Raw genomic sequence first — 17,988 nt, 5'->3', positions numbered from 1 at the left:
GGGGGTGGGAGATGCACCATTAGTAACCTCTATGTGCTGTGGAACTGGTGAAAAGAAACTCTTGATCCTGATTGATTGATAGGAAAGAGCTGGGAATACTTCTGGTTTGATAGTGGTGACCTCACGGCCCAAGAAATAATACACTCAAGACAAAAACATTAAATAATAAGAAGAATTTTTAAAATGTATTAGAAATCTGTAAATCTAGCCACAAATTATTCAAAGGATACATCTCGATTATTTACACTTGCCCTTTTGTTCAGCATTTGTTTTACACTACACCAGTTCTGTCTGAAATATTTTTCATTAGGCCATTAAAAGAGATTTACTTTCTTTGCAATATATGACACACACTTCTGATTGATAGTGCTCTATGTTTTTTCTGGTGAAGATTTACAAATCAACTTTACAGATGTATGGCCTGCTGCCCCCCTATTTCAGGGATCATGATCTCCGGCACAAGCAAGTAATTTAATCTTTCAAAGCTAGTGATAGAGGCAGGAACTTAAAACTGCTGACTTTGAGCATAACCATGTGACCATGTTTCTTTGTATGAGATGGAGAAGGCTGCAGATTACAAGACACTTGAGTCATTTCTATGAACACTTTCCAAGCAGGGGAAGTTGTAGCATACACATTTATCTGTAGAATACACATTATCTGCAGTCCCATTAATTACTTTGATTTTGTGAGGTTTGATCTATCATGATTCCATTGCTGTCTCCGAATTGTTGCCGCTACTGTTGGCCAAGGAGCTGCAAGCCATGGTGTTCGCACCAGCGAGAACAAGTCTCTCTCTGTTTCCAAAAACTTCATTCACTGCAACACAGATAAAGGATTGCTTACATGTTTCTTTCCCAGGTACAGGAGCAGTACAGCAGGTACAGTATGGTTGACATCATAGAATGGAAATCCTAATCTGATGCAGTTTTCAAAGCTCTCCCCCTTTTCCCTGAGCAGGGAGTTGAAGTTTACATGTCAGAACAGTCTCCTGTATATAATACTTAAATTACAAGTCCTGTTCTTTCTCCACCAGAAAACCTTGATGTTTTCCTGTGCTTAATTACGAATGGGCTGCATTTATCCTAAGTACAGTGAAAGGGATGATGATTTTGGTAGAGCAAAGCATTAAGCTTAAATAATTTAATTCTGGTTTTAGTCTCTCTAGTTTCCACCAACCTCTTAAAGCCTTCTCAAAAATTCATGCCATTTAGTTGCATGCAACCCAGACGACTGATCAAAACCAGTCCTCACTTTTGTTCCTACAGGTACTCAAGAATATGATACCTTGATTACACCAGGAACATTTAGGAAAAAAAACTCAAAACATAGGTTTTATGAGAAAGCAGTTATTGTATTTCTGCTGCAAGGAAAAAGACAAATGTACAATTCTCAGAAAAGAAAAAAAAAGCTGACAATGTGAAAACACATCCAGTCTTAGGGTATTTCTTTAAAAATAATAACCTACGGTTTCTCTCAGAACCACAATACATTACTGAATATGCAATATACCCTGAGGGCAGGGAGGGAGCCACAAGATTCCAATAAATGAGAACATTACCTGCAGAAATGCTGCTTATATCCCAGATGCGCAGCCCTTCTCGCTCTCCTCCAAAAGCAAAGACAAAAGGAAAGTCAGGGCAGCAAGCTGTGCAGAAGAGAACACCCTGGGAGAAAGGTAGAGTGATCAGTTTTTTGTTGTTTTTTTTTTTTTAATTAGATACACTGACTTCTTAAAATACTTTTACCAGCTAAGTTTAACAGATGTAAGCTTGCTGTTTCCTCAAAACTGAGTCAAAATTATTTTATAAAGACACAAAATTACAGAGCTTTTAACTACAAACAGTAAATCACTTCTTTGCCTTGAACCTGGTAGATACACATTAGACTACCCATAGTTCTGCTCCAGAACACTGCATCTGGTATTCAGGTCCAAGGCTTTGAAGTGTTTGGCCAATTATATGTTGAATTGAATACTGCAATGTAGTGAGAATGATTTACCTGGAATACACATTCTTAGATGTGATTTTTTTTCTAAAAGTTGTCAAGTTATGGAAAACAAGATACAAGTTAGAAAAAAAGATTAAGCAGACTTGGTTTATATATAAACCTCCTTAGAATCAAGAGATGAAAGTTACTTTACCATTTTCATATCCCTGGAATGGATTAGACTTGGTTTCTCTCCCAGGATATCCCAGATTTTCACATATTTGTCAGCAGAAGATGTCACAAGGCACCCTTTGATCTGACTGCTTAGTTGTAGCCCTGGAAGATTACAGTGCATCAGTCAGAGCACCATGTAATCACTGTTTCACAGAGACAAGGATACATTTTGAGCAAACCTAATATTCTCCACAGGCCTTATGCTAAATTTTTTTCCAGCCCACAAGAGCAAAAGGTTAATGGAAGTTTCATGCTGCCATTGCTCCCATAGTGACAGAAGTAACAGTCTCATGGGAGCAAATTAACTTCAGGTAGGCCTATTTCACCTGTCTCTCTAACCACAGAGTCTTGCACAGTGCAAAGATGTTATTCTTCTTATTCCACATAATCAGGCTTCCCCAGAGAGCTTTCTTCATTCATTTCCCAAAGACCATCTCTTTTGCTATCCAAGACAATGGGGCATATTCACGTCATCTAGTTTTAGACAACTGATCCAGTACTTCAAGTTGCTTTTTAGAAGCTCCTACTCTGGTCAAGTTATTAAAGTAGCAAAAAGCAGGCAGTGTTAAGACCTTCCCATGTGCCATAGCCAAGTAATCTCCAGAGTGAATATCAGTATAAAATAATTATGGATCCAGGAGGTAAATGCTACAGTCAACAACCCTCAACTCTCTTTTTTTTTTTTTTTCCCAACCTAGCTTCCACAGTTTTTGTCCTTCCTCTCCCAAAAAGTATACGGAACATGCCCCAAGTGAACAGATCTGCTTTGCCATGCTTAGTCTTCGTGACATTCACCGAAAAGAGTTCGCTTGTTAAAATACTTCCCTTGTAATGACTTCTCAGCAGAGATTTGTTTCATGGGCCAGCTACCCACGATTAGTACACATGACTTTTGTTAAGCAAGTAATCACTGCCGCCTCAGCTGTATCAGTTGAAGACATCTTCTAGATGTGTACCTCCATGTGTTTGGGGACAAACACAAAAAACAGACACAAATTACCTGATACCTCTTCATCGTGAGCCTTCAGAGTAAACAGTGGCTTATCAGAACGAGCATCCAGACAGTACACAAAGCCATCTTCTGTGCTTGCCTAAGGAAAGCACAATACTTTAAAAACAAATAATCACAGTCATTCATCCAAAAAAGCTTCTATGAAATAACACCCACACACTGCCTCAAACCACAGGGATTTAACAGACTTGCACTACTTCTCAGCAGGGCACATTACATTGCCCACTGAAGTCAGACTCTGGCTGGTACCCGAGCTACTCTAGGTACCTAAACTATGCTGCACTGACATACACACAAGTCTTATCACAGAATCACAGAATGGTTGTATCCTATACAAATTTCTTAAATCACATTTTGAAAAAGGTTACACTACTAGGCTTGGTTCTGCTATTAGGCAATGAAATACAGAGCCTTTTGTCTCTTAGCTGCCAGTTCAGTGTTTTTTGGGCCATCCAGTGGCTGCATAACTGTCTGTGCAAAGTTAAGCATGATTTTTCTAAGAGGGATCTATATCAAACTCAACAAAACTGAGCAACTGCTTTTGTTGGCTGTATACACAAAGCAACAGAGAACTAGACAGCAGTTGAGACTAAACAGGATTTTAAACGAGTATTTTTGATTAAAAGTTTTATAATAAAAGATTTCCAGAGAACAAGGTATTTTTACTCTATACCAACTAGGAGGACAGTGCCCTCTAGTGCTGATGTGAAACACTGAATTAGTATTCAGGATCTTAATTCTCATTAGCTACTTCTCAGCTGCAATGGCCTCTCTACATGAGGCATAACAGGGACTACGCAAAGGAAAATATATCCCAGCCACTGAACACTATGACACCATGGCAAAGACACCACCTCTGCAGTGATTAAAGGATCAGCACCAATTGCTTTTCTTCTATCACAATGAAGAGATGATACCAAATGAATAACTGAATTCAATACACATGCTGAAAAACAACCTAAAAACATCCCCCCACATACACACACTGCATTTCTAAACTAGGCAACACCAAGAGCTCAGCTCTCCATCAGCTCCATTATATGATTCCGAAACATTACGAACACAAAAATACAGGTTAATTAAAACAGCAATAGACAACAGACCAAGAGTAGAAGAGTATACACTCACTAAGAAGTTGCAAGGCGAAAAATGATTCCACATTACTCTTTCAACTTGACCACTAAACCGCCAGATTCGATGGTTATCTTGTGGACTTCTGCAATCATACAGCACAGCTGATCTGTGGGAAGAAAGGATGGCAGAGGGGATCACATCCAAACACTTCATGAATTTGATTTGATCTAATGAACATGATTTGAAGAAGTTTGTTTTTAATCACTGTCCTATAGAGGATCCACGTAAATTACAATGCTAATATTAAAATGGAAGCAAATTCAATATTTAGTCTTCCAGCTCATAACAGATGAAAAATCTCTTACAAGTACAAGCTTCAATGTTTCATCCTGGTTAGAAACAGCAGTTCTATTGAGACAAAGCAAACAGACCTCTGATTTGCTCAATACATAAGATACTTATCGCATAAAAGACAGTAATTATGCAAACATATCACTTAATTAGGAACAAACTTTAATATAGTCAAGTAATGACTGTTCAAAAATAATATACTAATTAGGAAATCAGTGTGTGACACAAACATTTTCAAATATGCTTTAATCAAAAAAATTAATCTTTAAAAGTGGTTAGGGAAATGTTACTTTAGCAAGGACAAAGAGCAGATGGTATTTAGTAGGTCCTTTGGGATTCTTTACAGCTGTGCGCTCAGCCCAGTGGGGGCAGAATCTGTTCAGGCTCAGAAAGCTCCTTTATGCAAATGTAAGAAAGGATAGATGCTGTCACTCTAGCAATATCTCATCTCAGTCAACATCCACAGTATAACACATTTCCACCCTATCCTATAATTATAGCCAAAGAAATCCGATTTCTCAGTTCTTTTACCAGACATTTTTAAAAACAATTTTAGCGCACATGCAATTCTTAATTGGTCTTTCATGTTATGAAAGGATCTGCCAGTATTCCTTGAATAACCTGCTGTCCTGGGATGCTTTACAGGAGAAGTCTACAAAGGCACTACACTGGCTTATGGGTGCCAAGGGGTTGAAGGACTTGCTAATAAGCAATGGAGAAGTTGGCCTCAGTGTTTGGACTTTTTTATTCTTTTATTCTATTCTGACGGAAGTGGACAGAAGGAGGTTCCCAACAATACAAATTCTTTTTCCCCCAGTAATTTTACCTAACAGAATGTAGTAAGAACATAATATAAGCCAGAGAACATAAAGGCGTGGCTAAAGATTAACGAGTCTTTAAATATACAAGTGCAAAGTCTTAAAAAGCAGAATAAAAATTTAATAGAAACAAAACAAAACATGGTTATAGAAGTTATTAAGAAGTTACCCCCAGAAAGTCTTCTGATTGCTAAGTCTTGCACAGAACAACAATTACAGAGCTGGGCAAAGTGTCCAGTCACAAACCATTTCACAGCACCTCAAGACTGCAGTTACAGGCGGTGCCCTGTGAGGTTTTGGCAACAGCACACCTATCAACAAAGGCTACAGAGAGCTAATGGGGATTTTCAGTTCCCACATCCCCCCCACCTCAGGCTTACAGTTTGGTCAAATCTGGACAAGCTTTCACAGGGATGAGAAATGGCACATTTCCAATGCAGAAACTGCAATAATGCCAAACTAAGAAAAAAATTCATTTTGGAGCAGACACTTGGCACAGAAAATTTCAGTCCAGATGGTTAAAGGATTTGGCCAGTCCTAAGAAAGAGGCAAGGAAAACTGCATATTTTGGCCACATTCAATCCTGGCTACCTTACTGGGGGGGGGGGGGGGGGGGCAGAACACCCCCAAACCCAACATTACTCAAATTTGGCACAGTTATAAGCAATTGAAATAAGAAAACATGAGGCAACTTAATGGACTCAGTTCAATATTTATACCCACCCTAAGTATAACATTTGAAAACACCACCCTTGCTTACTTATCATAAGATCCAGAAATAAGGGTCTGAGTTTCAAATGGATGAAACTGCAATGTCTGAACCTATATGAGAGAAATAAAAAAAAGCATTGAGCTTTAACACACACAGCACTTTCTCAGAAAACTTCTAGACTTCTAGTAAGCTTGTTGAAACTCTCATTCTCATAAAACAGATCAAAAAGTGCAAGAGATGCACATTATTTCTATTTCAGTCACCACTGCCCAGTGGAAACTAAATATTGGCCAATGTCATTTAACTGAGCAAAACCACATGCCCCCTTTCTACCTTAAATATTAAAAAAATAAACTAGAAGACGTAGAAGAATAGCTGCTTCAGTTTGGCAAAAAATGCATACGTTAGCAAGAACAGCAACAAAAAAAAAAAAATCAGGGGTTTGCCAAGGGCAGTGACTTTGTTAACAGCAAAATAAGGTTACAGCTATTAATAACTAACTTTCACATTTTAATTAATGTAAGATGAATTGATTTCTGAAGTACCCATCACTATGGTATTTTGGTATCATTTATTTTAAAACATACTCATCTAAAACAGATTGTAACTGACACTCATTGTTTCCTTAAGAGAGTTACAATTTGACCTATTCTCAGAGACCTATTTTTTGTAGCTTATACCAGCACTATTAGATTCCCAATCATCAAGATTTATATAAAAGTGTCTTAAAAACTCCAAAAAATGCTGTAAAATCTTCCCTCAAACTTTCTAAAGGATAAGCTAAATAAAACTTTTGAAAGTGAATAGTGTTGTCCACAAAAGCAACTAATTCAGAAGTTTGAAGAATTCTGCACAATTCTGCACATTTTTTGGAAGTTACAGAATTGTTGTTCTAAGAGTTCACTACCAAGCAGCTAATGAAATAAATCACAATATTTTTCTCCATATTTTACAGTGGAAGAAACGTAACTATAATTACATACCTTGTCTGTGTGTAATGTCAGGTTGGCTGCTGGCTTACCCACAGACATATCCCACAGAATCACAGTATGGTCAGCAGACGCACTTGCTAAAACATTCCTTACAACATAATCAAAAGATACAATTTTTAAAAACTTTCTATAGACACAAACAAATAATGATAAAAAAAACCCAAAAAACATACAGAGTCTGATTTTGAAATCAGGTACACTCTGATCTACAGTCTACATCTTTCAAAGCACGAGAAATAACTTCCTGGAAGGTAATTATAAATCACATGCGAAGATTACAAACGGACCATATTACATTACATTAGTAAAACGCTTTCAGTACAAAATTGACAGTTTTGCTTGTATTTTTCCCCACGCACACCTAAAAAAGAAAAATTACTTACTGGAAGCTTTTTTTAAGCAAAGCAAGGCTTTTGAGGACTCAATCCTTTCCTCTGGCATTAAGGGAGTATTTTTAAACATTATTATGCAGCTTCGGTTTGCTTCCATATGCACATGCCAAGAGCCAGACAAACTTATTTTTAACAAAATAGTTCACTCTCCGGCATGTTTGCATAATTAATAATGACCCAGCACTGTACCCCCTGCATAGAATGCTCAAAGTCAAAGCAATTACTAACAATTTACAATTAGTTTACAGGCCCCCACATTTCAACTTAAATATCAACTATGTTCAGAGCAACAAAGACAGTTTAGACCTTTAAACAGATAAAGCCCCAAACACTCCCAAAGGCCTGTCAAGTACACAGAACAATCACTAGCAGTGCTCTTAAATACAGATCTATTACTATAACATGCTGTTTCTGTTTGAAATTGCTCCTCCTACTCCTCTCATACTAACCAAGTGTTTCTAACTGAAAAGGCTGGCATTCTCCTCAAAATACTGTTCTCTCAAACTGTGCTGAAAGGGCCAGTTAAGAACACACACAGTGGAAGCTAGGCGAACATTTTACAGTAACCCATTATGACCTACAGGCAAAAAGCTATTTACAAAGAGCTGTCACAGCACGACCTGCTCTACAAAAATGCATTTAAATATAAGCTGTTGCAAGGAGCTCCTCGTTTTGCACAAAAGCTTCCCATTTCAAGGCTGTTTTTTTCTCCTGGAGGATCTACTGGTATCAATGAGTTTGTAACCCAGCATATTACAGAATTATACATTTCAGACATTTAACTATTATAGCTGTAATTTCTGTGACTTTTCTATATACTGCCATCAGCCAGCCACTTCCAGGTAACATGAAAACTACTCTTTCGTAAGACTGATGGAATAATCATTACCATACTCTGTGCATATATATAATTTAAAAACAACAGACAATGCACTGTAAATTAAGAGTGCAATTTATGTACTTTTACTGAATGTCTATGGGGGTGGTTCCTTCTTCAGTGACTAGATAATAAGGAATTATAAGTGAAGGTTGACACTTGCTGATCAGGAGCATGTGGAAATGATTACGTGCATCTTCAGAGACATTTATGACAGCAGGAAAAAAAAAAAAAGAAAGTCTGTTATCTGACTGGAACATTAGTTTCAAGGCTCATGCCAAGGAACCTCTGACAGCTGTACTGTTAAAAATGACCGAAGTGATTTAATAAATAAATAAATAAATAATAATAAAAGCATCTTTACTTCAGTCAGCACGTTCACTGGCCTTGACCTGTCCCTCAAGATGAGCCAGCTTTGTGTTCAATAGCAGCATTTCATTACTGGTTCATTCAAGCAATGAAGAATCTCAGTCTCAGGTAACCCAAGAAGTCAGAGGCATTTCTGTATTTGTACTATTACTGCTTTTATGTTCCCTTTTTTGCTCACAGCTCTGGGGCAGAAGTCAGAAGTGGGGTGGGAGGCCGGAAAGGAGGACTGACAAGGAGTTCCTTCTATAATAGCTACCTCTATCTGTTGAAATGGTGTTTCAGATCATCAGCAAATCAGCACAGGTCAGGGCAACCTTTGTGCTACTCTAGTTTGTGCATCTGATTTAAATGTAGCTGATTCATTAAATGGCTTGGACCAGCCTTAGCCCTGCCCTCATCTGGACAACTTGCTAATAAAAAAGATCTGGAGCAATATACAGGTTTAAGGAAAAAAGTAAAACCCATGACTCCCAGTTTGAGGGGAAAAAAAAAAAAGAAATTGGGCAAATTTTGAGAATTAAACTGTGATTCATTCTAACACTGTTCTCAAGTTCAAACTTATAATACACAAAGTTTTGGATTTGTGTGAAAAATGAACGCCTAATTAAGTATGCCAATTTGTAACCATCCACTGGAAGTTATCCAAGTATTCTTTTACCTGCTTTGTTTATTCCAAGAGAGGTCAAGCACAGCATCAGTATGTCCTTCCACTGTCCCTTCTGTAGATAAACCCTGTGTATGTGGACACAATTTAAAGGAGATTTTAGAGCCTTGATGGAAATCAAACATTTGATTGAATCACAGGAAAATATCAGTCGTAAACTATCTGGATAAAACCATACCTTTATCTTCTATAACCCATCTAGACACCATCTTTCAACAAGACAGACAGAATTAAACCAGACTGCATATGGTTTTCTTTTTTCAGTGTAGAAAAAAAGAAAGAAGACATTATCCTTGCTCGAAATTTCTACAGTCCAAGAAGATAAGCTTCTTTGCAATACTTACTTTCTTTCCTTTCTTTTTCTTCTTTTTCTCTTTCTTGCTTCCTAGGGAAAAGACTGGTTCTAAGGAGTCCACTATATCAAGGTCCCAAATATCAATAACTGGGGTCATGTTTCCCACTGCAACATAACTTCCTGCAGGAAGAAGACCATTACAAAAGAGCATATTCGGCAATCTAGATGTTGCTCATTTCTTTAATTAAGTAAAATTTTTAATTAAGTAGAATTTACCCTTATGTGCCAGAATCTTCTATTTAAACATTTTTCATCATTAGAACTGACAAAGACCAATTTAAAAATATTAACTGACAACAGACATGGCCAGAAAAATATGACTTGTTCTCCAGTACACTTCTCCATTAGCAAAAGTAATTGTCCAAAGAAGCTGCACAAAGCTCCACATTTAAGGAAAAAAAAAAAAAACAACCCACATTCCAGGTGATATGAAAACATTCTGTGAAACACAGGAAAAAGTTACTAAATACATAAGTACATATAAATTTTCTTGTGCTTTATAGTTGATCAACTGCATTGGCCAGAATGAGTTTGACCAAAAGCAAACTTTCATTTGCAGACTGAGAAAAGAAGATTAAGAAAAGAGCTTTATTTGGGCTGCTAATTAATAACAACTTTATTATTTGTAGTAAAACCAATATTTTCATTAAAGTCATTTATTATGACTATATCACCAAACCAAAGAGAATTGATATTTTTTCCCCTCTTAACACCTAGGTTTTATTTCTCTGTTAGTACCTCTGGAGGAAACTATTTAGCGACATTACATTTATATACTTCAAATAAGAATGTTTTTATTGGACATATACAGTCTCCTTTGTCATTCATTTACCTGATGATTCAGCAGGATTAGGATCAAAATTCAGCCACTCCACACTTAGAGGATATGCAGGCAAAATAATATCATGATGTACATAAAATGAGTCCTCTTCATGATTATAAACTGAAAAACAATTAAAGATATTACATCCACAAAGAGACAAAACAAGCAACTATAAACAGTTCATTGCCACAAAACACACATATGGCAAATACTAAATTCTCAAGAAGATTTAGAATGTAAATTTACAGTGTGTTCAAAGATTAACATAAGGCCAGAGCCTCCACTACTAATGTTACACCTCACAGAATTATGCAAAATAAACACTCTCTAACGTACTTTACATAAGAAAGTGACAAATTCAGCAAAGCTTAATCACCTCATTCCTAACACGCTCTGTTATTTTTTGTTTGCAAGATCTTTTGAAATATGTTGCATATATGTATCACCGCAAAGCATTCCCCTTTGTGCATCAGAGGACATTAATGAAGTTTTAAAGACTTATTTTACAGAATCAGTAATCCACAAAAAATGAAATAATTCCAGATTCAGTCACATGGGAAATGGGGGTAAAGACAGTTTTCAAATTAGAGGAACCTGGAGAAGTCAGGGGAAGTTACCATTAGTAGGGTGTAACTGAGGTACAGGAAGAGTTTTAGTAAAGCAGCTCTATACTAAACACAGCATACTCTTTTGCCAACTATTTTTCTCCTCATAATAAACTAATTTAGTAACTGGATAGCAGATAAACCCTATTAGTAATCTTAACAACATGGTATCATATCATCTCACACATACACACACACAGAATCACTGCACCATTTTTAAGTCCATGTTTTAAGTAGCATGCTGAGAGCACATTTAAATAAGCCAGGAGAAAGCAAGAAAAAAAAAACAAACAAAAAAACACGAATACAGGAAACTTGCCTGGTCCAGATAGTAAGACGGTTCAGAAGAAAGAATTGTGTGTTTAGAAAATAAAAAGGCCTTAATATTTTCTAAGTGTTATTAGGAACACAGTAAGGAAAGCAAATGTTATATAGACTGCAAAAGGCACACTATTCTCTAAAATAACAGTAACTCCACATGGAATACTTTGTTTCTGGAAAGTGGGTGAAACACCAGGGCATAGGAAAGAAGACTAAACACATAGGGCAAATGGAGGAGGGGAAAAAAAAAAAGTTCCGCAAAGTGATAGGGAACAGGCTATGCAAACAGTATTTCCCAACTTCACTGCAAGGAACAAATCCCATGTTACTCACCATGGACCTCTAAACTACAGTAGTCTTTATCAACTCTGCCACAAAGTACAAGATTGTCACTGGACTTAATCATAAAGTCCTCCTGTTCGTACTGATCCTGAAACAGCAAGAAGGAGAAGACCATGGATGTTAGAAAACACACACCAAACCACACATGTTCAAAAGCCTGAATCAGTAATAATTTTTAACCATAGCTGAAAACTCTCAAAACCCAACACCCTGCTCCCCCAAGACCATCTAATGGTGGTAAATGGAGAAAGGCAGGAGCCAGAGTCCATCATGGGACATTTAAACAGTTACCATATAGACTGAAGGAGTGTTTAGGTGGACTGAGGTGGATTTATGGAGATGTTTAAAAACCAAATATAAAACCACCTTTTCAGGTTCTGTGATGCAACACATGGCGGAAAACTAAATCACTACCAGGAGCCCACACATGCAGCTTATTTCCCTTAGGCTCTCAAGCCTTGAACATTTATATAGCGTAACAATGTTTTACACAATAAATATATTGTAGCTGCTCCTCACATCCAGGAAGTAATTCCAACAGCATTAAAGTATTGTCCACTTTCTGGAAAACATTTCCAGAAAAATACTGCCTGCAGCTATACTGGGCATTCAGCTGCACCAGAGCAGATGTAGTCTCTCATCTCATTTTCATTGTTAGTGATGAATGGATGCCATTCATGGAATTTTTATTGCTTGAAAACCAAGAACTGTAAATAAACCTCAGTAGTGTTATACAAAAACTACCATCCTTCAAATATACAGTACATGCAAGACCTTTTAGCCTTCACATTGCAAAATTAGGGTTTTTTAAAATTTATCCAAGCATCTATTTAATATTAGCGTTCCATCTATCAAGAATGCAATGTTTTAGTTAGGCAAGTTAATGCTGCACAGTACTTAGTCTTCAACAGACTAGTACACACCAGAAATAACATAAAAAGCATGCTAAAGCATTTGTTTTATGTATAAAAGTTTTCTCCTTCAGAATTTGAGGAAAGGACTTCAGTATAGATGTAGGGGACAGGGAAAATGGTGTTCACTATTTCTATGTCTGGAACAGAGCCAACTTTTTTGACACAGAATTAGTGTAGCTCATACTCTCTCTGATTCTCCTTAAATCCCTGTGCGAGTCCCTCTTTGATTTTTAAAATCACCTTTAAGACATGTCTCTCCTCTACCAGTACACAAAAACAAGAAAAATCATCAACCAATCAGTGGAGCACAGAGAAAACATACAGTGCCATAAAATGTACATGGCAAGTGAACTGGTTTTAAAGATAGACTTAAGCTTTCCTCTCTGAACTTTGTTACAGTATGTGAAGTCACCATAGTAACTCACTGCCTGAGACCACATGCGTTTTACAAGTTCCCCTGACAAACAAATATGACATTGTGGTAGGAGTCTCCTGCTACTCTGCTCTGTCAATGTTATTAGCTATGTAAAGAATTCAAAATAGCAGAGAAAAGTCAGTGTCCAGATAAATCTCAGAACCTTTATGGATAGAAGACATCTCAAAAACTCACCTACTCCATCACCCTGCCCTAGATGTTCATAGTCTCTCCTGGTCACTCTCTAGGTTATGTTTTTTCTTCTCATTCAACCTCTCCTTGTAAATTAAGTCTATCAGAAGTTAGAGTCTATCCTTATAAATCATATTTCTGGACATTCTTTGAAATCTCTCCATATCTTTTCTGAAGTGGCACTCAAAACTGGACCCAATATTCTAGCTGAGACATTACCATACTAAGTAGGGTAGAAGGATTACCTCACATCTTGCATGACACACCCCTGCTTACCAGAAAAAGACATTATAGGCTGTCTAATGGCACAGTGTTGTTGAAACAAAGTTAGCTTGCAATAGACTACAGCCAGAGATTTCCCCCCACTCTGCAGGGCTCCTATAAAATTTCCCATCTGATACATTATGGGAACTGATACAGGCAAAAATAGTCAACTACACACCATGCTGTGCATAAGGGACATATTTCTTCATGCCATACCCCTAATTTGACACAGTAACTTTGAATTTTAATCCCATTCTCTAAAGTAGTCCGAGTCCCTCTCAGCTTGCTTTCTTCCACAAACTGGTGGAAGACTCTTATTGATCTGGGTCATTAGTGACCTGAGATGACGAGATTTGTTATTTCTTCAAGCACTTGCTGGTCCCTGCTAGATAACTGACAAATCACCTCCACATACAGAAGCAGGCAGCTTAAATAATGAGCCAGATCTCCCTTATATGTGACCTAGAAGTGAAAAGCACGCATAAAAGGGACTGCACAAAGCAATTTTAAAGGAAAAATGTTCTGTTGCCACAACATTTTTTGCAAAATGTTGCCAAAAACCTGGAAAACCTTTTGAAAAGGACCACAGGCATCTATAGACTATAAGGCAACCTGGCACTGGTGAAAGTTTAACAGATTTTTATGTTGTTCAAGACATTTAACATTTTTAAAGTACTTACAGTGCTTTTTAGGGTGATGTAAGGATCATGATCATTGCTCCCATATACTGCCAGACCAGCTAAAGTCTCTCCAAGCTTTGTATCACCTAGATACAAACACAACATTTCTTATATGGATCAATGATAAGTGAAGTCTTAGAAACTCCTGTACCAATAACTGTATTGCAAAATATCCGGAGCAGGCATGATCAGAAGTTCAATTTCCAAATCTAAGAAGAACCTCAGTAAGCTAAGTTGCTCAGTGCTTTCAGAGATGTCTGCTGCTCCGTTCCACCACTACAGCAGGGGGAGAGACAGCCTTTCCAACTCTGCTCTGTTTCAGTGCCTATCCCTTAGGGAGGGGGGCACTTAAATGTTTCACTCATTCAATGGCTTCTTGAACCGGGACAAGCAAATAATTCAAAATGTCACTTTCCCACATTTGAAACAAAGTACTGCATAATTTTATGATACTCGTGTCTTAAGTACAATGAGAACCAAAAAAATTCACTCACACTACAGGTTTGACATCTAAATTTCTCTTGTTACCTGTGCTTTCCTCTTCATCGTATTTGTCCAAGTCATATTCAGCCAGTTCATCATCACTCAGCTTTTCAGCGGTTTCCTCCTGGTCTTCATTTTTAGGAGAAGACTCAGCTCTGTCAGCAGTAGCAACATCCATGCCATCTGCCATCTGGCCTTGCTCTTCTTCATCGCTATCGTCAGCATCCTCCCTGTTAAAAGACACGCATCCCCGAAGAGACGGACATTTAGAATACTTCCAGGAAATAGGGGATGTGTAACAAGATTTTGACATATTCATTTCACATGCATTGACTGTTCACATGCAATCTATTCTCTCCACTCCTTTACTATCTTTTCCCAAAATACAAAGCACCATTATTCTCAGACTGCTTGACAGAGCTAAACCAAAGTGTGTCTAAACCCATCTCTCCTATCCTTTCTTTGTGGATACAATGCTTTCGACTTTTCCTCAGTATGTTCTCATATGTCCAATTCCTTCCTTCCTTTTCCTTACCCACCTGTCCTATCATTTGTGATGAATCTTGCACTTCTGCAAGACTTTTAAGACCTTATTTCCTTTATACATCTCAAAAACTAAAAATCCTTCAGCTAAGACCTAATTAGCTCAAGTTTCATAACTGCAACCTTCTCTCTGCTTTACCCAATAGCAATGCTGCCCCACCTCAATCCATGCTTGCTAAAGTTATATTCCTATGAATCTAACCATCACAGACCAACTCTTTTGGGCATCCTAACGGATCTGGTTACACTTTTGTATTAGAGGAAAATAAAACAAAAGCTTCATTAGGTAGGGCCATATTGCAGATTACTTCTAAAGACAAAAACTAGGCAACATCTAGAGAATTCTGAACTTTCATGACAACGATTCAGTTTCTGTTAACACCTGCACGGAATTCAATAGAAGAAACTGTGCAGCAAACATTGACCGAAGACCTAACAGACATCCCAGACCTCGCAAAGGAGCTGCATAGCAACTCCTCCCTGCTGAGTACACTCTATTACTGTCCTTCTGTTTGCAAAATTCCCAGGCATCAATAATCCAAGATGCTCTCATAATCTTTAAAGTGCCAGAAATCTATTTTTATGATCTGTTTAGTAAAATAAACACTTTTTCTCCATCTAACATTTTATTCTAGTAACAAATGTAAAAACTGATAGCAAAGTAATTAGAGATTTTAAATCTGAATCTGATTTGTGATGTTTGCACAGGAAAAAAAAGTGACCAATATCGCAATGAATTCTACAAAGTACAAGATGTTATGAAGAGATCATAACACTTTTGGTTGTTACAGTTATCTCTAAATTTTCATGCTGTAGTTCAACAGAATGAATAATTACTACCAAAAAGCACCTCAGATTTTTCTGTATTTTTGTAATTGCAAGAGAAGAGAATCTATTCAGGAAACAAAAGCATGTATATGTAAAGATAAATACGTAACACTGTGTGTAACAGAAATGTGAAACAGTTTGTTAAGAAATGAGTGTGAAATAAGAATCTTCAAAACATTTAGGATGATTTTGAAACCATTAAAAAACAAAACCAGAACAAAACACACTCTGGGATAAACACTTCGTTCAGTAATAAAGTCGCAGATCCATGTAATAGAAATCGGGTGGGTAATGTTTACTCAACTATAGGTTTAGTATTTACTGCTACCTACTGTATCTGTTCAATCACACAATACTGCAGTATAACCTTACACACTACATAGCTCAAACAGAATCAGAAGCCTGAATCTGTGAATAAATCTGTAGTTGAAAATGCTGAAAATGGAGTAAAACCCTCAATCCTGCCTCTTTTTCCAGACAAAAGAGACCCACTCCTTTAACTTCTTCCATAGATTACATTTCCTACATCCCTCACTGCTGTTATTCTTCTCAGGGCTCTCTCATCCATTTACTTTTTTCTTTAAGGCAGAGTGATGAAACTGAATCCAGTTACACAACTAGGAACTTTCAGAGTTGAGTGGAAAGTAGTGACATCTCCTGTTTCATATATGATCCATCCTGAATGATGCTTTGCCTTTTTTTGCCAAAACACAGATACCCACTCATTTATCCTGAGCTCCGCTACAGCCTCCAAACCCGCTGAGACGGCAATGTCTCACACTCAGCATCCACGTGTTAACACTGTCAGTTTGGTGCTTTCACCTCGGGCTGGCGCATCTCCGAAGCGCCTAACGGCCCCCCGACCTCCCCAACACCTGGGATTACAAACTCGATCTCTTACTTCCTCCTTCCAGTCGCGGACGGCTGTTGCAGGGACCAGGCCCCGCGCGCGTCTCCGCAGATCTCACCTGAAGCGCTCGCCTCGCCCGAGCGCCAACGGCCGACGACGGAAGAGCCGCCACGAAGGCGCAAACCCCCTCCCTCCCCCCCATCGGTCTCGCTCACCCCAGCCTGCTCCGGGCCTCCCCGATCAGACGCTTCAGCTCCTCCTCGCTGAGCTGCACCTGCGGGCGGACACAGAGAGCGGTGACAGCGGCGGCGGGAGAGGACGAGGACCCGCCGGGACCCGCCCCGGCCCCCCGCCCCCACCTTGTCCGGCGTCTCCTTGGCAACGCCGCGGCGCACCCACGCGGCGCACGTGACTGGGCAGCTCATGGCGGCGGCGGCGGGCACGCGGGGGGCGCGGCACGTGCCAGCGGCTCCGGCGCGCCGAGCGGTCGCGCCCGGAGTGACGCAGCCCCCCTCGGCTCTGCCTGTAACGGCAGAAGGGGAGGCGGAGGCAACAGCCGCATGAGGTCATCACCGAGCGCCGGGAAAGCCCAACGGCCGAGGGGGCGTGGCCTGAGGGGGAAGTGGCCGTTGAGCAGCTGGCGGGGCGGGGCCTGATCTGTACGAAGAGGGAGAGGGAGAGGGAGAGGGAATGGGAATGGGAATGGGAATGGGAATGGGAATTCAGCCAGGCCAGGCTAGGCCACCGGCCTGCGTTTGCCTATGCCATTAACCAGTTAGGGGAAGAAACACGTAGGGTGCCCGGCCCAGCAGGATCCTCTTTAGTGACACTGGTCCTGCTGCTGTGAGCAGAGGAGGAAGGGGCAGCTGGCTGCTTCCTGAGGTGCAGTTTTCAAGCCTGCCCTTCCAGTGTAGCCCCACTCCTCAAGCCGCCTGACTTTTGCTAGCCT

The 17,988-nt window shown here is 39.0% G+C and overlaps 1 protein-coding gene across 1 annotated transcript; it reads right to left on the bottom strand.

The window, feature by feature from the left end:
• Nucleotides 1–158: 158 nt before the first annotated feature.
• PWP1 (PWP1 homolog, endonuclein) lies at nucleotides 159–17,544 on the bottom strand. Its single transcript, XM_067308959.1, has 15 exons — nucleotides 17,399–17,544; nucleotides 17,255–17,313; nucleotides 14,864–15,048; nucleotides 14,336–14,421; nucleotides 11,862–11,958; nucleotides 10,612–10,722; nucleotides 9,769–9,899; nucleotides 9,419–9,492; nucleotides 7,114–7,210; nucleotides 6,179–6,240; nucleotides 4,304–4,415; nucleotides 3,164–3,254; nucleotides 2,144–2,265; nucleotides 1,562–1,667; nucleotides 159–819 (listed from the first exon to the last, which is right to left on the bottom strand). The coding sequence occupies exons 1-15, from the start codon at nucleotides 17,462–17,464 to the stop codon at nucleotides 704–706; spliced, it is 1,515 nt and encodes a 504-aa protein (XP_067165060.1). The 5' UTR covers nucleotides 17,465–17,544; the 3' UTR covers nucleotides 159–703.
• Nucleotides 17,545–17,988: the final 444 nt, after the last annotated feature.

Source organism: Apteryx mantelli, chromosome 1, assembly GCF_036417845.1.
Source record: "Apteryx mantelli isolate bAptMan1 chromosome 1, bAptMan1.hap1, whole genome shotgun sequence".
Taxonomy (NCBI): Eukaryota; Metazoa; Chordata; class Aves; order Apterygiformes; family Apterygidae; genus Apteryx; species Apteryx mantelli.
This window is presented reverse-complemented; position numbering and strand designations above follow the sequence as displayed.